General features: G+C 40.9%; 1 protein-coding gene and 1 long non-coding RNA gene across 2 annotated transcripts; one reads left to right on the top strand and one right to left on the bottom strand.

Annotated features, from left to right (window-relative positions):
- The first annotated feature begins 323 nt into the window (after positions 1–323).
- On the top strand, positions 324–22,782 carry LOC122463381. The gene is made up of 3 exons (XR_006286667.1): positions 324–710; positions 22,395–22,509; positions 22,619–22,782. It is a non-coding gene; the product is annotated as an uncharacterized LOC122463381 (long non-coding RNA).
- On the bottom strand, positions 14,091–22,877 carry DLEU7 (deleted in lymphocytic leukemia 7). The gene is made up of 2 exons (XM_007072356.3): positions 22,389–22,877; positions 14,091–15,026 (listed from the first exon to the last, which is right to left on the bottom strand). The coding sequence occupies exons 1-2, from the start codon at positions 22,875–22,877 to the stop codon at positions 14,820–14,822; spliced, it is 696 nt and encodes a 231-aa protein (XP_007072418.1). The 3' UTR covers positions 14,091–14,819.
- Positions 22,878–24,444: the final 1,567 nt, after the last annotated feature.

Here is a 24,444-nt window from a genome sequence, read left to right as displayed (position 1 = left end):
AGGATATTTGTTTGCCTTCCACATAGCTGTTGTCCTGCTCATTTCCTTTGTTGTTCTTTGAATCAAATTCTAACCCCAGCACCCTTCACCTTCTTTGATGCGAAGGAGTAGAGTCTCAGTGTAACAGGATGGCCTAAGACTTTAGGGGCCAGAAGGCCTGGGGCTAGCCAATCCTGTTCAATCAGCCCCACCTGCAGCATAATTAGCTGCCTCTGATTGTAAGGGGGCTAGACTAACTGGGGTCAGGGGATGTCCTGAAACACCAGGGCCTCATAAAAGGGCTGAGCAAATTCAGTTTGGTGGAGGACTCAGTGTGAGTAAGTTGGGTTTCTGTGAAAAGCCCTGAAGTATGCTCTGGAAGGATTCCAGGAAAACAGCCTGGGAGTTTGTCCCCTATCCCAGAACAGGGAAGATGGCAAGATAGCCTAGAAGGGCTCCTGTGAGGAGACTCTAGGGAAGGAGCCTAGGAATCAGGGGTCTCCCCTAGAGCTGGAGAGACTTAAAGGTAACCCATGAGGGACAGAACTGAGTCTGGAGAATGGGCTGGAAAGGAACCCAAGTGGGGTGAAAGTACTTTTGTGGTTGTTTTTGATTCTTGTTGGGACCTTTGTTATCCTGGAAGGGGATTAAATTCTAAGGGTGACCCAGCTGGAGGGATGAGCTGTGCAAATTCCTGGGAGAGACAGAAAATCCTGGTGATGGAAACTGAGGTAAGGAGTAACTGCAGTTCTATACTTAGCCAGCAAGGGTGCTATAGGTAGGCATGCACTATGGCACTCAGGTTTTATACATAAAGCACAATTGAAATGGAAATCTCTATCAGTTTCTAATGTTAGCTTGGCATAACTCGTGCATAATCCTTTTAAAATGTCTCTCTTAATTTGAAGTTAAAGCTGACAAGTGTAGGAATGAATATAGCAAATCTCTTGAATTGTTAGGGATTCCTCTAGTTCTTAAATTTTGGTTGTGGTGTGTGGGGGGATTATTGTTTGGTTTTGGCTTTGGTCTCTTTTTGCCTTATCAATAGAGTAGCAGAGAAAGATGACTAGTCCTGAGGGCAGACTCCTATTTCAGACTTGGGAAAGAGAGCATTGTGGACTCTCAAGACTGCTTCTTTTCTACTTGACATGTCTTTGAATAAAGCTTCCACAAACAGTATGGGATTCTCCTTTAAGACATGTTTTAATTTTAAGTCTTCCCTAGTTTTCAAGGTCATCAGAGTTGAGCTCCTCCTTTCTTTTCTATTTGCTTTGGACTTTCATCCAAAGGAAGACTGTCAGCCTGATCTTTCACACCTGCTTCCAATTCAGCATGCCAGACTGCTAACTTTTCCACCTCATTTCTGAGGTCTTTAATTGACACTTGAATTTCAACCTTCATATACTTCTGATCAATTTCTTTGATGGCAGCTTTTGGAGAAGCTCTGTGCATATCTTTTGCCATCTCCCTTTGTTTGAGAGATGCTTGCTCTGAGCCAAAGTCAGACTCATCCCTCTTGTTGGGGATGCAGGGGAGAGGAGTTTTTGAAAGTAGTTTATCTCTTCTCCAATATTTAATCAGTACTCTCTCATTTCCCCCTCTCCTCTTCTCTTTGTTCCTTTAAAAAAAAATGGCAGGCAAAAGTCCAGCAGTAGAGTGGGGTATCCAGTTGATTGCACTGAAGGCAGCCTTGTGGGCAGGTGGTCCCACCCCCAGTCTGACAGTCAGCATGAGATGCTGTGAAGGCCAAAAGTATAGCTGAGTTCAGAAAAAAAAACTCCATGGAGAATGGATTAATCAATGACTATTAGCCAAGATGGTCAGGGATGCAACCCCATGCTCTGGGTGTCCCTAAATCTCTGATGCCAAGAAGCTGGGACTGGACAACAGGAGAGAGATCTCTCGATAATTGCCCTGTTCTGTTCACTCCCTCTGACGCATCTGGCACCAGCCACTGTTGGAAGCAGGATACTGGCCTAGATGGATCATTGGTCTGACCCAGTACGGCCATTCTTATGTTCTTGTTTCTTTTTGCCTCCTGCTTTCCCCTCTTTTTTCTCTCCCTTATTTCTTCTGCTGGGGTTTTATGAAGACAATTTCTGGCAGGAGGAAAAAGAAGGGAGAATGGGTCTCCTCTCTGTTGCTTTATTTTTTTGTTTCAAAGCAGAGGTGATATTTTTCTTTTCTCTTAGTGATATTTTTTTACTCTTCCTTTTCACTATTGCGAGTTATGTAAAGGAGAGCTGATGGAAGAAGGACAATAGACTCCTGGTTTGATTCTCTACACTGTTAATACCAGTTTTCTGCCAATGTAATTCCATTGATTTTAATACTGACTCCAACTCAGTGGAGAAAAGTCAGCTTTTTTTCCAGGTTCTGATTCGATGAAATACTTAACCCCTATGATTGAATAGGGAAGGAATTACCCCCACCTGTTTAAAGTTAAGTATGTGCTTTGCTGAAACAGGGGCCTAATTTTTCTCCACTTTCAGAGCTGGAGAGTGAGGGAATTGCTCTGTCGTAGATATTCCTCTGGTTGGTGACCCTTATGGAGTTTTCCTTCTCCTCTGGCTCCCTCATGCAGCTTTCTCTATGGGAGGAGGCAGTCTGGCCCCAAGAATTTGGCTGATTACAGAGACTATCAGATCACTTAATTCATCCACCACAACAACTACCTGTAGGGTATGATGTTGTGGCTACTCTAAAAGTAATTCCAACAACTGAAGGACACATTTCCCAATGAAACCAGTGGAAGATGTAGTGCTGGATATAATTGTAGGCATGATGAATAGATTCAGATAATAAAGGACAGACGTTGATCCCAAATGTGAACCAAAAAAAAGTTCAAAAAAGTGGATAACATGTTTTCATTATTGTCTGCATTTCTGGGCTCCAACAGAGACCTGAAGCAAAAATGCCAAAATCCCACATGAAAACCTTTTCTCAAAAGACTTCTGCTTGACCTGGAGACAAAAATGTATGAGGAAATCTCATGAGGGCCTATTTTTGTAGTCAAGGGGATTGGGTAGTTTGGATAAATTCATCCCAAGCAGCCAACCCGCTTAGTAATTTTTTTTTTTTTTTTTTTTTTTTTGCTCAAACATATTGAGGCTTGCCCATCACTACTAATTATCCATGTTGGAATTTGGCCAGGACATATAGCCATGGGCTAAGATTACCATCTATACCATGTTAAGGAACAGTTAGGTGAATATACAGGATAATATGTCCTTTAATACACACCAGGAGCGTATTTCATTGACTTCAGTGGGCTTTGGATCAGGCCCCAGATACCAGACTGACACTAACATTCAAGGTGCAAAAAAGACACCATCAAGTACCTCAGTCTTCAAAGAGCATGGTCATATTACATGAAGTTTATCTTAGAAAGTTATCTAAATATAGATACAATTATAGATTGAGGCATGCAACGTTAGAATAAGAGCATTTCTTTTATGTGTTCCCATTAAATCTCCCAATTTATAACAGTACAAATATGTAAAAGTAACTGCACTTTAAAATATAACCCTTCTCTATGCAGAGTTCACTTCCTTGAAAAAAATACAATGAAAGCATTTACATTTTAACAATATCATAAGTCATATTTGTATAGTTAAAAACAGGAGCCATGCGTCACAGTGGGTAAATAATGTTGACCTTTCACATCTAGACATGTAGTCTCTGATCTGCCACAGGCCTTAAGTGAAAATGAACCTAGTGATCTCCTCCAATCCCCTGTGGATGTTAGTCCACATTATGAAACACCAGAGAATTTGGCATGATCAGCAGTTTCTACTCAAAAGGCCCAGGACTGCAATAGCAGAGGTGTTAGATCAGGCCTGATTGGCTGAGTTACGTGGGAAAACAAAGTACCCTTAGTCTCTCCCTTCCGTTGGGACTGCACTCATTCACACAGTATTATATACAATATAAGTGGAAAAATATACTGTATAGAATGCAAGAAAATATTTGTTACAATAATACTTATAAATAAAGCAAACAGCTTGTTAACACCATCCATCCAAAGGCCATGGAGTGCCTTGTGAGCATGAATAAATTACGCTTTATGGTATCCCTGTGAAGTACAGTCAAATCATTCTGCAGATGGCAAAACTGAGGCCTGGAGAAGGAGTGAATTAGCCAACGCCACCCACAAAATCTGTGGCAGAGCCAGTAGACCCCCTCCCCAGATCTCTTGACTTTGAGACCTGCTGCCAAAAGGCAACTTTCACCTTGATACTTGGCAATGCACAATGGGAAAAAAAATTTCTAGTTGAAAAGGAAAAACCACCCTTTATCTTCCCTCTCCCTCTCTTTATTTATTCTTTGTTTTTCTTGGATTGATTCCTCCATTATGTCCTTCCTGCCTTTTCTGAGGGTAGAATAAGGGCTCGTCTAGAAAGGATTCTGGGTTTTTTACTGTAAATGAAAACTTTTAGAGAAAGTAAACAGCCAGTGGAAACTGCTACCCAGTAAACACTGTAGTATGTTGTGAAGCAAATAGTTCGCACTGGCATTGAACCCAGGAAAACAAAAGTCACTTCACAACTGGGAGCCTAGCTGAGCCACCTGCAATGCCATTGATTCACAGTATTACACTGAGCGTGTGTTCCTCAACTGTGACTCCGCCGAAGTATTCTTGCCCTTCATTCCCTTTCCTCTGAATGAGTCGTATTGCAGGCTTAGAGCTACACATGCCAATCACCCTCTCTATAGCATTTTTGCTTCAAAGGCTCTCATCGTATGATGTTGGCTCCCCGTGGAAAGCAATATGTTACGACCCATGTGAACATCTCCAGGGATATGTTAATTAAAATGACTTGGAGCTTTTCCTATACAGTTACGCTGCATTACGGTGACTCTCTGATAGGCAGAGAGCGTGTACTAGGAGTTGAGTGCAGCTGCACCACTCCCGCAGAAGCTCCCAGAATTTCCAGGCAAGCAAAGGAAGCACACCCACTGCCTTGTATTCCTTGCCGCAGCCAGCTAGCTCAACTGGTGCAGTTTAACCCAAAGTAAAAGTTGGCAGATCTTAGGCCATGTCTACACTTACTGGGGATCAACACTGCTGCAATTGGTGCAGCAGGGGTCAATTTAGCGGGTCCAGTGAAGACACACTAAATTGATGGCAGAGCACTCTCTGGTCGACCCCGGTACTCCACCGGAACAAGAGGAGTAACTAAGTTGACGGGCAGAGCCTCTCCTGTCAATGCAGCGAGGTGTAGACACCACAGTAAGTCGACTCGACTCCACCAGTAATGTGACTTAGGTCGACTTACCCTGGTAGTATAGACGAGGCGTAGGTGTGAACTGGGGGCACACTTTTACTGTAAAATCCCTATATAGTCATTTCTTCTTAGGCTTGTATCTATTAGAAGTCCCTCATGCCTTGCTGTTCTCTTGTTATCTCATGGGTCGTTCCCCCTTTTCACCTCTTAAATGTGTGCAATCCCCTCTCCGGAGCAGGGGCAAGTGAAACCACAGAAATCACCCAGGAAAGTTGGGAGGCAAATGGTGGGATTGAAGTGTAACATGTTCTCAAACTTCATAACCACCTGCAGTACCTCTAGCATCTCATCTGCAGCACCTGAAAAGGTGGCATTGTTCGACCACAGGGCGAGGAGCTGGGAAACAGCCATTCTGTGTGGCATGTTCCTTCTCCCGAAGGACTGCAGAGCTTTAGTGCTGAGAGGTATTAGTAACTCTTAATGTAAAGATGCAGTAGTAACAGAGCTACTAAGAGCAACATTAAGTATCCCCCCTTCCTCTGGGACACTCATCACAGAGTAGAGTTTAGGCAGAAATAAAAATTTCATGTTGATGAGATCACAAAATGTAGAGATGGAAAAGACTCATTAGATCATTCAGCTCATCTCATTGCCAGTGCAGAATTTCTCCCTAAGGTGCTTCTACCAGAACTGCGTTTTTAATAAAAAAAATTTGATTTTCAGTTGCAGGAGATGGGGGGGAACCCCTGAAATTGCAAAAATTTGTCAAATTTTGGGGGCTTTCTTGACCAGCTCTAACATTTACTGAGTTTTTGGTTTTGGGGTGGGTTTTTGTTTCAGCTTAATTCTGCATGTCCCAAGTGATGAAACTTCCAACACTTCCTTGAGAGACTCTTCCATAGTCTAATACATCCAGCTGTTGGAGAGATTCTCCTGACATTTAGCTTAAATTTTCCCTTTCTTAAATGCATTCAGTTTTTCCTAATTATACCCTTGTGCATGAGACCAAACAATCATTCTTTCATGCTACAGCTCTGTTAAGCTATGGAAGAGTCCCCCAAGGAAAGTACTAGAAACTCCATTACTTAGAACATTTAAAACTAGACTGGATATGCAGAAGTGAAGGCAATCATTCTGCACTGGCAAGAGATGGTGAAGTCCTAGCGGGTCTTTCATCTCTAATTTTTATGATTCACCATTCTAACCCTAATTTTGTTTCTCATTTATTTGACTACATGCTTTTGTATATGGCTGTTTAAATACTGGGCATTGATTTCACGCCCAGCGTAAGTTTGATGCAACTCCTCAGAAGTTTGACTTGCTCTCACTTAGGCCAGACCTATATCTTAAATCCCAAAATTCTTTTGGTGTGGCTTTTTGTACAGCGTTGTTTGTTTCTGGAGATGGCTGAAGTAATCCATAGTTTCAAAGTGCATCCTGTCTTCTCTCTCACTTCAGTTAGATGGTAAGCCTGTCTAAGCATGGGCTGTTCTCCCTTTGGCACTGATCCTTCAGCTGGATCTCTTAGTTGGCCCCTGTGCTCACACAGAACCCCATGGACTTCAGAGCAGGGATGCAAGGCTTTTGCCTACCTGGATACAATTAGGCTGTGTCTTGTTCCACACTGAATGCATTGTCCTGCTTAATAAATAATAATTTTCAAAAATATCAATTGGATTAATATTCTTGTTATAATCTACCATATTGTAAAGATTCATTGGACTTCATAGTGTTGTGGTTCATAAAATGTTCAGAGTTACACTAACGAAAACTAGAAAGTGGATTTTTTCCCCCCCTACACTCCAGGTAATTTTATACTATTTCTCCAACTGAATTTGCGAAATAAAGAGAGAGATGGGTCACATGATGTCCTAACATCTTTAAAAGCAATGAGCAATACAACAGGAGTTCTTTTTCTGGGGATGGGGTGTACGGGGAGACTTTGGCAAACCAGTAAAGTGCCTGAAACCGCTATGGCTTATTGCTAAAAGCAGCGAAGTCAGCAGGCTGTAAATTGGCCATTCAGCCCTCTGAGTTTGACCAAGGCAGGAGTGGGGGGGCGGGAGTTGTGGGTGCTACAGAAAGGGCAGCTTGACCCCGCGTCCTTCCTGATAAGAATTGTGTTGAAGTGGCTGATACATGCATTTTTGAAGAGCAGGATGTGCCCCAGGAATGTCTATTGGGGCCTCAAGGCTGCAAACTCTGGAAACACCCACACCTGGTTAATCGATAATCAGAAGGAATCTCTTGCTTGACTATCGAAACTGCTTACTTAACAAGTTTTCTTTAAGGGACATGCCATTCTATTACTAATGTATAAATAAGGGGGGAAAGTTTGAGGTAGTTGGACTTGTTTTTGGACTCTCCCTCTGGATACATCTTGCAGTCCCCACCGGCAGACGACGGAAGATTTGGCCACCGGAAGCCTGCCGCTGTGCCACTCGAGAGCCACACTCAGCTTTGGTAATTATCAAGGGTTGGGGGTGTTTTACTAACCTCTTGCGGACGTGTGTATAAGTGCTTGAGACTAAATAAAGTTTAGCTTTAAGTGAAAGCACTCTTGTGTTGTCCTGTTTGTGCCAGGCCGTGTCTCCCCTGATTTATTTCCTGACACCACCTCGCACAGAGTAAAAAGTTACCAAGAGCTTTGGGCTGAAAGAACCCCGGGTAACAGGGGGGGAAGGGAAGATATCTCTGATTTGCTCACAGCCAAAAAGGTTATTTAAAGGAAAAGCAGAGGCAGCAAGTGCAGAAACGTCTCTAAATAGAAATGCTTCACCCAGTTTGAGTGGGTCTCAGTTTCAACAGCAGTGTCTACCCACAGAAGCAAGAAATGACTTGTTTGATTACCTGTGAATAGGAAGGGAGCTGTGTCATACTTGACTCATGAGAAGCTATTTTAAAAGGAACAAAATGATGAGCAGATAATTTGGTTTGGAAAGTGAAGTTTTTCTACTCTTTGGTGCACTAACCTGCCATGTCAGTATTGCTTTGTGTTTTATTGTACCCTGTTGGGCTAATTCGGATCTTGCTTACACGTGTATAAATCAGGAGTAAGTCATTTAAAATCAGAGTGACACTGGTGTAAAGCAGGTGGGAATCAAAATAAAATCAGAGCGTGGGTGTTCAAATCACAGCTAAGCATATATAATGTGATGAAGCAGAAGAAAAACTGAAAAATTTTTATATATTAAAAAAAAATTAGTGCTCAATTTCCCCTGGTTATGAATGCAGTTTTAGGGGAAAGGGAGTAAGCTGTACCAGTATAAGGCTCTTTTATACAGATATAACTCTGCCCACGCTATGGGCTGCAACAATATAACGACATTGGTTTTAAAAAAAAAAAATCACTCCCCCTACCAATATAGTTATGCCAATACAAAAACTGTTTGTAGACCAGGCATAATTCAGAAACTCTCACAAGACCCTCTCCTGAGATTTCCAATGCTTTCTGCATTTGGCTGGATTGATACTACAGTATTATTTTTTTTAAATAGCCCCTTTGTGGTGATCGAGGTTCTCCCTCTTCACTCCTACACTAAAAGTGTGGAAGTGCATGGAAATTTAAACAAAAAAAGGCAAATTTTTGAACTCCGGAAAAGGTCTGAGAAAAGTACAGGGCAATTACCTTTCTTTCATCGACACCACTTTATCTATCACTAAAAATATTATTGGGATGGTAGGTCCTTTGCAATCTTGGAGGTGACATCACATTTTCCACTTTTAATTCATTTCAACTTAAAGGCCCCCTGAAATAATAATTTGCCTTTCATAGATAGGTGTACTTCACACAGCCATTTACTGAAAAGGTATTGATGTCAGGGTATGGTGTATATAAAAAAGCAGACCCTAGCTATAATTAAGCCTAAACTTCCTTTTATACTGCACCTCCTTTATCAATTTTCTCGCTTTATAACAACCACTTCAGGATGACATTCAGAATGTTAGTAGCTCCCAGATGATCTTTTCTCAACAATATGCAATCACTGTTTACACTTTAAAGTGTGTCACTTTAGCCTGCCACATTTTTCATCTTTAATCCTTCTTTTTATGAGAGAGAAGTAGCCTCCAGTGTTACATTCAGCAGTACCAGTTCAGATCAAGAGATCAATGACTCAACAACGACATCCACTGGCCTACCTCAAAATATCAGCCAAAAGAATCATTCATCGCAGGCAAACAGTGTTGGCAGAAACCTGCTTTTGCTAGGAGGCAGGTTGGCAGCATTTTAGCCTTTTAGCAAGATGTCCTGTTACTGAGTGTGAGTTTACTTGATATATTGTAAATGAAAAATTAGACTTACATGGAACACTTATTACATTCATACTAAAGGACTGAAAAAAAATCCCTTTGGAAATCTGATGGGGAAAATGGTTTGAATCCTCAAGTTTTTAGGCAAAATTCAAGAATGAATGCTGGGTAAAGACTTTAGGATCAGGCCCTATGTTAAAAATACTGTACCATACATGTGAGGATATAGTTAGTGTTTCCTTAAAACTGCAGCATGCTTTAGAGTAAACCGGGGGGAGGGGAGAGAGAGAGAGAGAGAAGCCTTAGGGATAGCACTGTTTGCCTTATTCTAATAATGCGTCCATTCTAGTGCTAGAAGAAAGCTGCTCTTTGTGATTCTTTACCACTGTCACCAGACAAGATGTCTGCCTGAAACACATGTGGAAGGAAGGATCAACCTGAAAGTACTTGATCTGCAAAATTGGAAACTTGAGCTGTTCTGACTGGGCACAGGTCACATGGTACACTTTTGTTGCCTGATTGGATAACTTTAGAATCAGATTTCTGCTGTGCATAGTTGCATATAGTAATTCAAAATTTGCATTTTGCTAATATTCTGCAATATTTGCAGAACAGTCATTGATTTGGTGACCACTCCTGCTAGAAAAACTCATAAGATAGATTATTAGTGGAAAGCAATTACAAAAGAGATACAAACATAGTGAAACTACTGTATACACTTCAATGAGTATTGACAAATTCTGTGATAATGACTTTTTAAATGACTTTTTTGTAACTCTTCACATATACGATTTCAGCCAATAAACTCTTTTGCATGGGAATAGGTATTAATGGCCGGGCTGGTAGCACCACCTATTAAAGGTAGCCCAACACTTGCCATTATGAAACTTTGTGTTTAGTTGCTTATAACTTTGCTAAACTATAAGTACTTGGTCCGAAATTTGCCATGCTGAGAGTCTGCCTCAGGCTGAATCTTTTTGGAAATTTTCAGTCAAAATTCAGAAAACTCTTTCTGAGGATGGGGCAAGGGAAAAATATATTGCTTTTCCCTTTGTGTTTTTTAAAATTCTGACCTTTTCTTTGAACAGCTCTAGCACCCCCGTGCTTTGGAGCAGTGCCTTGAACTGTGGCAGAAGGTTAACCTTTGTATCCGGGATATGGCTTTTGCCATTCCCATGGGAATTCACTCAAATTTGGCCAAATTATAAGCTTTTTTTTAAAAAAAATCACAGTTCACACTTGCCCAATAAAGATGTCTTCAATTTTTAGCAGCTAAATTTTCTGAAGATTCCAGATTTTTTTTAAAAAAAATCTTCCCCTTATTAAAAAAAATCTAAATTTTGAAATTCAAAACATGTCAACAAGATCTATTGTTCAAAAACATGGGGATATATGAAAATGTTAAGACATTTTCTATTTTTTTGTTAATTTTGAAATGTCATCAAAATTTGCAACTTGAAAACATTCAACCAGTTGCACTATATACACATAGACATATATTGAGTATACTATTGGATTGTTACAGATACTTTTCTTATTTTACTATACTTTGACAAATATAGTAAAATAAAATAGTAAATCTATGACCTGGCTTGTCAAATGAAGAGGGGAAAATAGCACCTTTTAATCTACTAGAGCCTTTAACTCTTGCCTGGTCAGGGTTCAGCCCTGATCAGTTTCCAGTATGCTAACATGCTGATGATATTTGGCCAATATGTCTTTAGTTTTACATTCAATATGCCTATGGAAAAACCAGCTTCTTCAAACCCTTACTCATGCGAGGTAATCCCTAAGATCAACAGAATTACTTGGGTGAGTAAGGCTTTGAATTATTGGGTCCCAAAAGACCTATCCAGGAGAAGAGAATATCTCTTTAAGAGACTCGCATTCATGGAAGAAAAGATGGAAACATTTAACCCAGCAAAACAAATTGATTTTGTGGATCTCAATGATTGTACTTAATTAGGAGGTTTTATTGGAAAAATCCACAAAAAAGGAGAGAGAAAAAAACCCAGTGTCTTTGAAACAAAGATGCATTAGAGCAGAATGTCAGGATTCATTTATGAAATCACAGCTGCATAAACAATGTTTCACTGTAAGAACCCAATTTATAGTATTTGTCATAAAAAAGCAAACACTTTGGGGGCCGCTTTTGTGACACAATGTCGTACCGTGTGATGCTGCAAGCCGGCAGGCACAACAATAGATCAGCAGAGGCAGCTTTCTCATGCTATTTTTGGGCAGCAAATTCTTTTGAACTTCAAATGTTTCATGGTTCTTATTTCAGAAGCAGGACCTGATATTTAGACCCATTCACTCTTAGCTCTGAATTTTGTCAACTGCTTAGAGAATATGACACCACACAGAGCTGGTTGCTTCTAATATATGAGAAGATTGGATGATCTGCAACTAAAAGAAACTTTAATGGCAATATACAGTGGGATGTTTGACATGGAAAAGGCCGAATAGATCTTTGAGTCCATTGCAATTGAAGGCAGGTTGTGGTTCCCAGAACAGGATATGTCAACTGCTATTCATTTTTACTACACTTTACCTTAATTAATGCATTATTAAATAACTCCCTGATCTTCAAACAGGCATAGGCATAACTTTACACATATGCAAGCCCACTGATCTCAGTACTCCTGTGAGGAAAGTGTTTGCAGGTCTGGGGCTTAAGAAAATCATTGCACTCTGATTCAGTTATGGAAGCATTTTGAAAGAAAAATTAATCCCCTGCCCCACTGAGGTTAAGCGTTTATTTAAATATTTTAGTCAAATTTAAATTAAAGGATCCCAAAGACTTTTAAATTTATAGTGCCCCACAGAATTTAAAAAAAAATTAATAGTGTTTTCTATTTAATGACCTTGACCACAAATATTCATTTTAAATGGGAGAGTTTGGGGAAGGAAGTGTTCTGGAAATTTTCATCATATGCAGTGATGCCTGCAAAAGCACACTGTTAAGTACTCTTTAAATACACTATATCTTAACCTCTATTTCTTGATTGTTTCTTAGGAGCTTGAAAAGAAATTTTTTGTCCCAAATAACTTTGTTCTTTTCCGTTTGGTCAACATTTTGTGTATGCACATACATGCAAATGGAACTGCAATCAACATGGTGGTTCTTGTTTAGTTCCTCATTTGTGTGTACGGTCATCACTGGTTATGTCAGCACAAAATTGTGATTATCCTGACCTTATGATCTCAATGGGGGTCTTGCTGTTGACTTCAAAGAGGCGAGGATTTCACCTGATGTGCGCTGTACACCCAAAATGTAAGTTTTGCTTTTAAATTACTTTTTATGAAAAAGCATAGAAACACCTCTGTTCAGTTCTAAACACTCCTTTCTAGTGTTTGTCACCAAACACTGTAGAACTGTGCTAGTGTATGAGACCTAGAAAGTTAAACTGATTAGAAACAACCATACTACTGTTGTAAATGAATCTCATTACTGGGGGGAAGTACATGAGTATCCATGCAAGAGTTAATGCTCATCCAAGTAGCCTTGTCCCCACAGCTTATACTACACCAATATGGTGCAGTATCTGTCTCCTCCAATGTGGCTTCTGGGATAACTGGGCTGGCAAGGAGAGGTGGGGAAAACCACATAAAGCACAAGGCAGGGCTCCTTGCTCTGCAGGGCTGAGAGCAGAGCTTGGGCTTTTTCAGGGATGTCTCCCATGCCAGCTCCGCTGTCCCAAAATCCCTCCCCTCTGAGACAAGCATTAGAAGAAACTCCATGAGCTTCATCGCACAGAATTTCCTGAGTCCTCTGTCCCCTTTCTGTGGGAGGATACCATAATCATGATATATTCACTATAATACATATAATACACCATGATATTAACACAAGATACACAGAATAATAATGCATTGTTTGCTCTGCAGGTCACCTTAAAACTTAGCATTACTAGGAAGATCATTACATCTACTTGAAAGTCCCTATATTCCGCAAGGTGCAAAGGAGGGGGGTCACTGCCACAAATGTGTCCCTCCTCCATTTTTCTGGAAGGGAGGAAGGGACTCAAACACAAACAAGACACTCCAAGGCTTTTTTTTTTTTTTTAATTCTTCTTTGGAAATACATTTTCATGAGTTTTCTTCCAATTTATAAACTAATACTGAGCCTACTGGGCTAACCCATCATAAACAAAGTTTCAGCCCAAAGCAAAAGTCTCTATTTAAGCTAAGAAACACCACCAAACAGGTATTTTTATATAGGAAGGACTGACAGAGCCTTAATTATAGCTGTGAGACCGGCACCTGTGTAGTGTTAAAAGGGGTCTCATGTGAATATAAAATATGGTAAATCAATCAGTATACAAAGTCACATGCAGAAAGTAATCATGTGGAAATTCACTACCTTAGCCAATGGAAAGAGACACTTTTCTATCTCTTATTCTATGCAGAATGCCTTCATCCCTACACAAGTAAGATAAAAATTGAGCTAAATTTCTCCATCACATGCAGCTGCAGAAAAAAAACTCAGACTATGGAAACTCCTGGTTTGTCAGTAGATGAGCAGAGTTGTATACTTGTGTGCTGCACAGTCACTAGAGCTGGGTGAGTTTTGCAAAGCAATTTCCACAAATATATGTTTAAATCTTTTAATACATTTGCTTTGTCCCCACTTTGTGCCCCTTCTGCTTGCTTTCCATTAGCATTCATGTGCTTGACTACTGAGGGCTTTTATTTATTTATTTATTTTTAACAGTGATCCTATTGGGTCTAAAAATGTTCCCCTTTTTCCCTTTTCTGAATTGGCAACCCTTCAGACCAGTTGTTGAAGATCAGTGTCGTAAACTACGGTAAAGAGCTTCTCTTTTTTTTAAAAGATATCTTTAAATACTGTGCACCCAACATACCTCTCACCTCTTGTCCTTGTGATAAAGTTACATTCTTATGTATAGCGCTTTCTGTCTCTGCAGTATCAAACTAGCACAAAGAATGATTTGAAAACATGTTTTCACAAACAGTGATGTAGGTTAATGGAATTCCAAAAGGTCATCTTCTTCTCCACCACCATTCTTTTTATCATTGTGTCCCAATTTTAGGATCCAACTTTACAGTCCTTGTTCATGTGGGGCACAATTCTGCAAGGTGCAGATCAACTCCTGGAGGTGCCCTCAAATCCCATTCATACCAGTTTGACCAGGAAGACAAAGGGTGCTCAACACTTTGCAGGACTGGGCTCTTGATTATGAAGTCCTTACTCATGTGAAGTCAATGGGATCACTCATGTGAGCAGAGGCTTCAGATTCAACCATTCAAATTACACATAATTTTGGAGGCAATTGAGAAGTAGGGTTGTACCATCACCTTTTACAGAAATTAATCACTCTTGTCTGTGTGGCTGTTTCATATCTCTGGGAGGTTTTGTAGGATTTGTCTCAGTGAAGCTTGGGCTATGGCATACAAGTCTGAGGGGAAAACTGCAAGTGAATGCATCAGTTTCTTGATGATGTTCCTCAAACACTGGTGGGCTGCATGTAAGTCTCTGTCAAATCGCTGCCCCTCCAGCTGTAAAGCCATATGCCTGCAGATGTTTCTAAACTCAATGCTGTCCTAAAAGCCAAACCAAAAAGAAATGAGTGACAAGTAATGGTTTAGCCATGCACAGCACATCTTTCTAGACAGAAACTTTCAGCATGAACTTTTGTCTCTGATCTTTACATATTGCTGCACAGTGTTGTGATGTGCAACCTTGTGTCAGTTTCACCTACCCGCTTTTAAATGTCAGCAGTCTCCACTGAACTTTAGCAGCTTTGTATTAAAAATTATCTTTTAATTAATCATAATTTTAGTAGTTTACCTCAGACAACACTTATTTGTGATAACTGTCTCCAGACTGATTTTATATTCCCTGTGCACCCAAAAGGCCCCCTGGCTTCCCTGAGAACTTTCTCTATAAGCATAATCCATGCTAGGTCCTGTGTCCACTAGGGAAATGCATTGTGTTGAACAACGTGCTAATTAACAAGTTCTAACTAAAGGACTTTGCATCTAGTGTAGACCATGCCAACCATGTTTTCGAAGTTAGGTGGACATGGTTAACCCTAGGGGGATGCTCACTAATGCTTTTTAAACACAATTTATTCTTGTCTACACTTGGTGCAAAGTAGTTTATCATGTGTGTTAGATGTATTTGTTTTGTTACATAATGAATGTTCCAGATGACCCTTTGGAAAATGTTGGTCTTTGTCCCCCTGTAGAAGCTGCTCCACATAAGAGGCTTATGAGTCTGCTGCTACTTCTAGTTAATATACTTGGTTCTTTCTCTGAAATGGTAAAGGCTCGTGCTTTTAGCTCTCTGAGACCTGAGTTTAGACTCTGCTGTCAGCCCAAAATAGTTCTTAAAGGAATGCATGTTCAAGCCCCTCATGGGCCAAAGCTCCATTATTTCAAATAAAGCCCCGTTAAAACTGTGTACAAATGTGGTTTAATCCAGACAGTACCTACTACACTATGGTAACGTTAAAGGTGATCTGCAAACAAAACATCAAAAAGGAGTTAACACTGAAATATGCGCTGAATGGCCTCACTAAGCGGGCAGGGGTGAGCAATTGGCACAAAAATAATGCAAAACTAACCAATTTGATTATAGACCCCCTAGAAGCCCTCCTGCATTAGTTGGGAGTCTGCTGCAGGTGCAGAGATTCCATCATTGTGGAATGTCCCCAACACTGGAAAACTGGGGAGCACTAAGGCAAGACCCTCGGTAAGTAGCAATTTTTTTTCCTGTTAAAAAAAATGTTTTGATTGTCCCTTTGAAGGTCACCTTTTGAATCCTGGTCTATAAAGCTCCCTTTAGTAGAATTGAGAAATTTTCGAGGTATAAAATCCCTAGTGCAATTTATTTGACCTCTTAATATATTTGACTAAGTAAACAAGCTAGTAATGCCAGCTTTTCCAGGTGTCCAGCACATGGGAACTTTAGGATACAGGACAGAAAATGAAATTTTTTATTCTCTCTCCTTTCAAAAAAAACTGGATACTAACTAACTGAAGTAAACAGAAAAGTTTGCTTACTTAAAAAAAGCCCTTCTGTATTAGGTTTAGAACAGTGGACTCCTGTGAACTGAAGTGATAGAGGGCAATAGCTCAAGTGGTTCATAGTTTCTATTAAAATACTAACACAATAAATATTTGCAGTGATTTCATTTGAAGTGTTTTCAATTTCAGTGCAGGAGCATATCTTTCCTGCAGCTTTTGTTTGTCAAGACCCATATGTTTAGACAGATGAGTTAATATCCCACATGGCACTGACAGAGCTACACCAGAATAAGAACTGCATGACTCACTAGTCCTAAATCTCTTAAAATTGGGACTTAAAATATTCAGCTGGTCTTTAAATGCTTTAGATTTGGCACTTGACACTGAGCTGGATCAGTAGGCCGTTTCCACTTGCACAGCTTTTATTTTTGATCACTATTGTAAATATGATATTAACTAGCAAGTGTCATTTAGTTTAGGAAGATACTACCCTTAACAAGACACCATCAAAGAGGATAAGACCTGTTTACTTCTATTTTTTTTTTTTAACTCTTAACTGTTAAATAGATAAGTCAAGTCAATCTTTACGGTTTGCAGTCAGGAAACTTGGTTTTTTTTTCTTAAGCGTGCTCACAAGTGTATGGTCTAGTGGATTTGTTATGAAGTTGGAATATAGAAGATTGTAAGTTCCAGCCCTGCTCTTTTGCTAACTCAGTGGCTGTCTAAATCAGGCATTTTTACCAAGAATGTTCCACAATTACTATCCCCAGTTCAGCTCCACTGGTAGCAACAATGATGGGAAAGCTAGTGCAGACAATGTTGCTGGCATTCATTAGCATATTAACCACCATGTTGTGTATATCCGCTGTAAGCAGCGTTAGACACCATGGTGGCTGAAAGGCCTGCAAGCACCCAGTGCCTTGTCTACAATACTGCTTCCATCAATGCTGGTACCTTTGGTGGAACTGAAGCAATGGTGGAAATTTCTGGCCAAATTCTAGTGTGGACCAGTACTGATCTGAGATGGGGCCTATCGGTGCTACCATAATACAAATTATAATACATCATAATGCCCTGGTCTTGAAAAAGAACCACAACTGAAGTAAAGTTTTTTAACATAACTATAAGATGGTTTGGCCCCATTTAAATGGACAAGTCCAGTCAATATTAGTAGATGGCTGGGGAGCCATTTTGCTTTAAACACAGTAAAATATTTAGGGAAGATAGTGCTTTAAGCTCCTTTCCTTAATTTGCTCATCTATAAAATACACATAAGTAAGCAATATTGCATAGGGATGTTGAGAGAATTACCAAACGTTTGTAAAGCATTTTGAAAACATAAGCATTATAGAAGTGCTAAATATTATTTCTCAAAAAATTAAAAACATGTTAGTTTTCTTGGGGTTTTCCCCCTTCCTCTCTTCCCTCTCCTCCCTTTGAAAAGAGTTTATTTCACATTTGTAAAAGATGCCACAATGACAACACTAAAGATTTGAGTCCTCTCGCTTCAGAAGAGGTATAATGCAAGCTTCCCTGCCAATAAGCCTCAACTTCTTCTGAAGGAACATCTGTAGGGGTGGTTGTCTTAAAGCCCCTCCAACCATAGTGTTTCAAAACATTTATATTTAGGAAGACTTTAATGTATTGTTTCCTAGAAGTCATCTCTCACAAAAAATTATACAGCTATTAATAATTTCTTGTAAAGTCACTGTGTGAAAAAATTAAAACCAGTCATCCTATGGTTTGCCACTATATAGCCTCTTTCTAACAAAGCAGGCACAAATACAGAGTACAGAGCAATTGTCAGAGTGAAGAGATTGTTAATGTCATGTAGCCATGAGTACCTGTTTTCTCACTGAATTCATGGTGATTCTGGGAACAATTCCAAAAATGATCTCCATACTGTTAGAAATAAAACCAAAAATTGTTCGTTTGTCAACATTTTAAATATATCCAAACAACCTAAAATTGACACTTACAGTTTGCACTTTGGAGCAACCTCTCCATGGTCAGTCTTCATATTAATTACTGTAAGAATGAAAATTCATTGCTAGAAGATACAGGAATTATGTTATATCCTCATTAGCTACCAAAAAAAGTGTGTGTGTATGCGCACGCGCTTAATTAGTTTAATCTGTGGTGGCAGGTAAAGATTCTGCTGCTGTTCTATAAGAATTCTGATGAACGTAATTTTCTGGTTGCCATCACCACTAAGCCCCTCTTCATGAATCAGCATATGGTCTACTCTAGAGCTGGTTGTCTTATGGGAAAAGAGAACCCTCCCTTTGGGTCAGAAATCAGCTTTCAGAAAATGATTAAGTGTAATTACAAATACTTTATTGCAACAACTATCAGTTCTATAGCGCTTTGGAAAAAATGGTGAAAACCATGTGAGAAAAGAGCACTGGGCTTGTATTGCTAGCACTACACCATGACCGTTTTCTGACTGAATAATGTGTTGGCATTCCAGTATTTTTTCAAAGATTATCATAGCTAAGGAGGACTAGCTGGGATACAGTTAGTCTTCTAGTCCTCCAATTTGAATCTAGTCTAGGTCAATAGTTTCTAATGTCACATCTGTTGGTTGCTGAGTGAGCTTATGGTTTCAGTTCCATTCCCTATATATTGCTCTCCATATAGCAGAAAAACAAAAACCAACAAATCGTGGCACTGTTGCTGACAGTCTGAGCAGAGAGACTAGGGATGCAGACCCTGATTCTGCAAAGAGGTCCCCCTGGGCATACCCTTACACCTGCACAGAGTCCCACTTCTTTCCTGGTGTATATTAACATAGTTCCATTGATTTCAATGCAGCTATGCCAGTTTACACCAGTTGGGGATCTAACACGGTGAGGCAACCAATAGGCATAAAGGTCCATCCAGATGGATCTATTCCTTTATGATCCTGGAGACCCTCTCATACCTAGTGACAGAACACTAGTGGAGAGGCTAGTTCCCCAGAGGTGGGGAACTTGCATTGTCAGGCAATTTTCACTGTCCAGAACTGTCCATCTGCCACTTTCACAAGCACTAGTTTTTTTTAGAATACCAAAACTGTTTTGAAACTGTGATAGTTATTTTAAACTTCCTAATATAATTTATATTCCATTTCCAGCTGGCTAAGATCCAGTTTAGTCCAATCCAATGTTGTTATACATTTCTGAGTTACTAATACTTCAGTGAGCCCTCAGTTACTCCAGCTAAGGAGGCAGGATGTTATCAAAGAGCAGTGGTAGTGAAGTCTGCACCTGCCCATAGCACAGGGAAGCTGCACACAGGAATCTTTTCATTTTATGTTTTCTTTTCAAATACACACAAAGTGCTGCCCAAAATCTCTCGCTTTTAGTACTGTACTGACTGATCTGTTCACCCTGCAAGTGCATAATTATGGTAGAGAAACTTATATTATTTTAGCGTGGATGTCTGAAATCCAAAGTCACTAGTATATTGTTTGTGGATGATGATGCTGGTAAGTGACCTGTCAAACTTAAAGGAAGGTCCATCAGAATTCTCACAGGAGCTTAACCTTCCATCATAAATTAACACTGAGCCACTTCTCTCAGGCTTCCTACACCAATATTGTCTGATGCATCTTGGGAGCTGGAAAAAGCATTGCTTTCAGGTCTATGGTAGTCTCTGAAGTATGCATGCTTTACTATGTTACATGTCAGTTGCTTGGATCTTTTTTCACAAGCCACGTATAGCTATAGTTTTGCGCCACTTTTATAGCAACCAGTGACTTTTTTTTTTTCAACTGACACCACCAATAAAAATATAAATAAGACCATCAAATGTATTTCTGGACTGTCTGGAGCGGCCCCGGAGAGCATCAACTGAAGCAAGTAATGAATGTATTTGCAATATGACTGAGACCAAGTTGGCCATTTAGCACTTAAGAGCATTTCTGTGCTGTGAGGATGATTGTGTTTTGGCTGTAGAAAGTGTGACTGAATGGACAGCTGCTATTTTTATTCTGTTTGTGAGGTTATGGCCATGTCATCTGAGAACTGCAGCTAAAAGTTCAGTTGTAAGAGGTTTTTTCATCTAAATTTCCCGGCAGGGTGAACATGTAAACTGAATCTTTGGAATCCAACTGTTTTAAAACTAAAACCTGGAGCAATGAAATTACTCACAGCTAAAAGACCTAATTAAATGACTCAGATTTTATGGAAACACACCGCAGAATTTATTTAACCTAGCCATAGAAACTGACCCATGAAAATCCCAGTGTTCAGTTGGTCCTGATAATGGGCATTCCCTGAAGAAAAGGTCTAACCTGACTTCAAGTAGAATAGTAATATGAGAATCCAAAGTTAATGTTATTCCCAGTGGCTTCTAAAATATACATTCACCCAAGCAGATATTAAAGCTCTTCTGGGAAAGAATAGAAAGAAAATAAAGCTACCTTTGAGGTGGATGTATTTTATCTGGTTAGTATTTGTGCTAATGAAGAATATTATTTATTTTTACATATTAGCAATGATGGTGTCACATTGGAAAGTAATATTCCAATAAACAATTGTACATTTGTTTTTCACTAGCATAGGAATGCTAGATCTATCCATTTCAGCGGATTTTTTTTTATCTTGACCTTTTCACTTCACACAAGGCTTTTTCTGCTTTCACCCCTCACCCACCACAAGTGAATTTATTTCTGGTGAAAAGTCTTGGATTAATACCCCTGGAGACTGAAATAATCTAGACCAAAATTTTCAATTAGCCTGTAATTTTTTTTTTAATTTTTTTTTTTTTTTTGGTGCCTCAGTTGTTGAGTGCACAACTTTTGAGATACCTTGGTTTTGATTTTTCAGAAGTGTTGACCAGCTACAAATTCAGTTGAAGTCAGGGGAGCATGGGTGCTCAGCACCTCTGGGAAAAAATCAGGTCCCTGACATGTCTCAGACTGGACACCCAAATACTGAGGCACTTAAAATCAGAAGCAACTTCTGAAAATGCTGACCTTGGTTTTTCACTGAATAGATATGGCTCCAGCTGCTGGCAGCAGTGCAAGCTTTTCCCCATAGTGCCTTACCAATGCCAATCTGCACCTGGAGGGTCTGCCTGCTAAGGTGAAAGGGTAGAGACATCCATGTATTGGTTCAATTTGTGGCCTCTCTGTTAGAAAGATCAACAAGAATGTGAACTGGAGTGAAATGTGCTTTTTGTGATGTGTATATCTGTCATGAAAAATTGGACAGAGACTGCAATTCATTTTACATAATAAGTCATCCTGAGGTAATGACTTTTGGCCACAATCAAGCCGGACCAAATTTGAACCCAGAGACCAACAGGTGATGTATCACACGCATGAATTACCCAGTCCCCTATGCATGGCTTTTTCTTGACTGTCAAAGAGCCACAAGAATTTTTCTTGTGATAATATGCACCGCCCTTTTACCAGCAAAATGAGGACCTCTTCTTATATATGTTCACTGAATCTCAGCTATAGATATAACTTGTCATTCTGGCATCATATGTGCTGGTTCTCTTATTCGATGAAAATCGACATTTCACTTACAAGTCACTCTTTGTCTCTTCATATTTGTTGACTTGGGCTCTTCAGGTACCGTAACAGCACATGGAAGTTTGAGGCTTTATGTGGAAAATGTAAATGTCTCCTAAAAAAATTTCTACGCTTCCTAATTGATGGTTTAAAGCATCACTAACCCCAACTACAACAAAAGAGCATTTGTATCCAGTACCCCTGCGGTGCTAGCACAAAGAATTGTCATTGACTTTATAATTATTTTGTAAACTCTGTACAATCCTAAAATGATTTGGAGTAATTACTTCATTGTAAATTAATGTAAATAAAACTGCTCCAGTCAGTCTGGCAGAATCCAGCATATACAAGGATGCCCCAAACAGTGCAATTAACTGCCCATTTGCAGAAGGAAGCCCAGGACAAGAGTCCTTTAATCTCTCACTACTTACTTTTAGGTGAATAGGAAAAGGATGTTCCTGAAACAGAGGGAGCAGGAGGTTCTGTTCCACCCTGACAAGCTGGGATGCTGAATCTACTATTCGGGACAGCATGCTGTGCACAGCAATCTGGGTAAGTGTTCGGGGCCTGGCTGGGTCCAGCTGTCTTGAATCCTTTGGCCCAGGCTCACCTGGGTTAGAAAGAGCCTGGGATCCACATTCTTCTTCTTGTTCCTCCTCAGAGGTTTTGCTTGCTGCTCTTCTGCCTTCCTCCTGCTCCTGAACCCGACTAGACCTGGCTGCTTCCAGACCCTGTCCCATGTCATGCAGAGCCGGGCCAGACATACCTGTGCTGAGCAGTGAAGAGGCCTGATCCAATTTGTAGTGGGGGTGGCAGGGTCTGGCATCCTCACCTTGCTGCTGGTGGTGCAAGAGCTGCAGGGTTTGGAGAGCAACCAGCTGGTGGTTGAGAGAGACACATAAAGGTACTGATCTGGCCATCGGCTCTCTTGCCTCTGTTCCCCTCCACTGGATGGAGTGTTTCTAAACCTCGTTTGGCCTTTTCCCTCCTCCTCTTCCCACGGTGGGTGGCCGCCTGCCCCTCCCCTTCACCCTGGGGTCAATAGCCCTGGTTCATTTCAGCACTTGCTAAAGATCAGCCCTTCACTGTATTTCTTGGACCCAAGCTCCAGGGAGCTTCTTATGTGTACATTTCAGACAGACAGCTGGTTTCTTCTCCTTTCTGGATAACTACCTGCATATGCACTGTATTTTGTGTGGGTGCCTAAATCTGTAACACATTTCTTTTAATGCGTTTGCACTAGTTGGTATAAATCCTTATGTGGTCTCTCCTGGGATGAGATCTATCAACTCTCTCTCATTTGGGGGATGAAGGAGGGACGGGAGTCTTATTTTGGACTCGTGTAGGCAACTTTTAAAGTCTCTCTCCCTTTGGTGAGGAAGGATTTTACAATGTGTTTCAGTGAGTAATTTTAAAATGAGAGTAGAAGCAAAACCTTACATCCAAACACCTCCAAACTTCAGGGATGTTAAGAGCCTGGTCTGAACTCTGCAGCTCAGTCTCAACTCTATGTATCAACAGGCTCACAGTAGTTCAAAATTGCTTTCATTCATGTTGCCCCCATTTGACAACTAGGAGACACATAAACATAGTTGTAATGTCCCTCGCTCTCCCGCTCGGAGGGAGGCCATTCAGGCTGGTCCTGTCTGGCCAGGACCAGAGTCTGCAAGACAGCCAAGAGCCCACAACAGGGCTGGCCGATTAATAGTCACTGTTTTAGCCTGAGGTTGGGTACTCAAGTAGTCAGCCCTTAAATAGAGTCTATCCGGGCTGGCTTTGGCCTGGGCAGAGCTCAGGCAGCCAGCAAACAAAACCATCTCTAAGGGTGACTGATAAGGGAAGCTCCTCTGCAGAGCTAGAGCCTCCTTGCCCAGTGTAGGGGGTCAGCCACCCCAGGGTGGGGTGGCAGGGGGACACAGGCCCACCCTACTCCACTGCGTCCCAGCCCAGGGCCCTGGCAAGATTGGCTGCCCCTGTGTCGGCAGGGATCCAGCCACAACACGCCGACTGAGCCACACCTGGCTCTGCAGCCAGCCGCTCCGGGGCTGCCCCTGGGTCACTTCCTGCCACCACAGGGTTCGGTACCTTTAGCCTCCAGGCCTCTTCCGGCTCCGTGGGGTAGATGGCAGCAGGCACTCTGGGCCAGTCCTTGTCGGTGTCTGTGGTTTGGGCACCACCCGGCAAGGGTTCCTCTCAGGGACACAGCCAAACCAGCAGAGCATCCTTCTCCTCCACAGGCTTTCCCTTAACTGTACTGCAGGGCCAGCCTTTTACACTTCCAGCGAGGGGTGTGGGGCGATCTAGGCTCCACCCTCCCAAGGGGAGTGTAATGGTCCCTCGCTCTCCTGCTTGGAGGGAGGACAGTCGGCCTCACTACAATGGTGTAAACAAGGCTTCTGGATTGACACTGGTTTTCCAAGAGAGACGAAGTGCCTGCTTCTCGGAAAAGGGACACTTGTGGTGAGATGGATCATAATTATTTTGTAT

This window comes from Chelonia mydas, chromosome 1 (assembly GCF_015237465.2).
Source record: "Chelonia mydas isolate rCheMyd1 chromosome 1, rCheMyd1.pri.v2, whole genome shotgun sequence".
NCBI lineage: Eukaryota > Metazoa > Chordata > Testudines > Cheloniidae > Chelonia > Chelonia mydas.
This window is presented reverse-complemented; position numbering and strand designations above follow the sequence as displayed.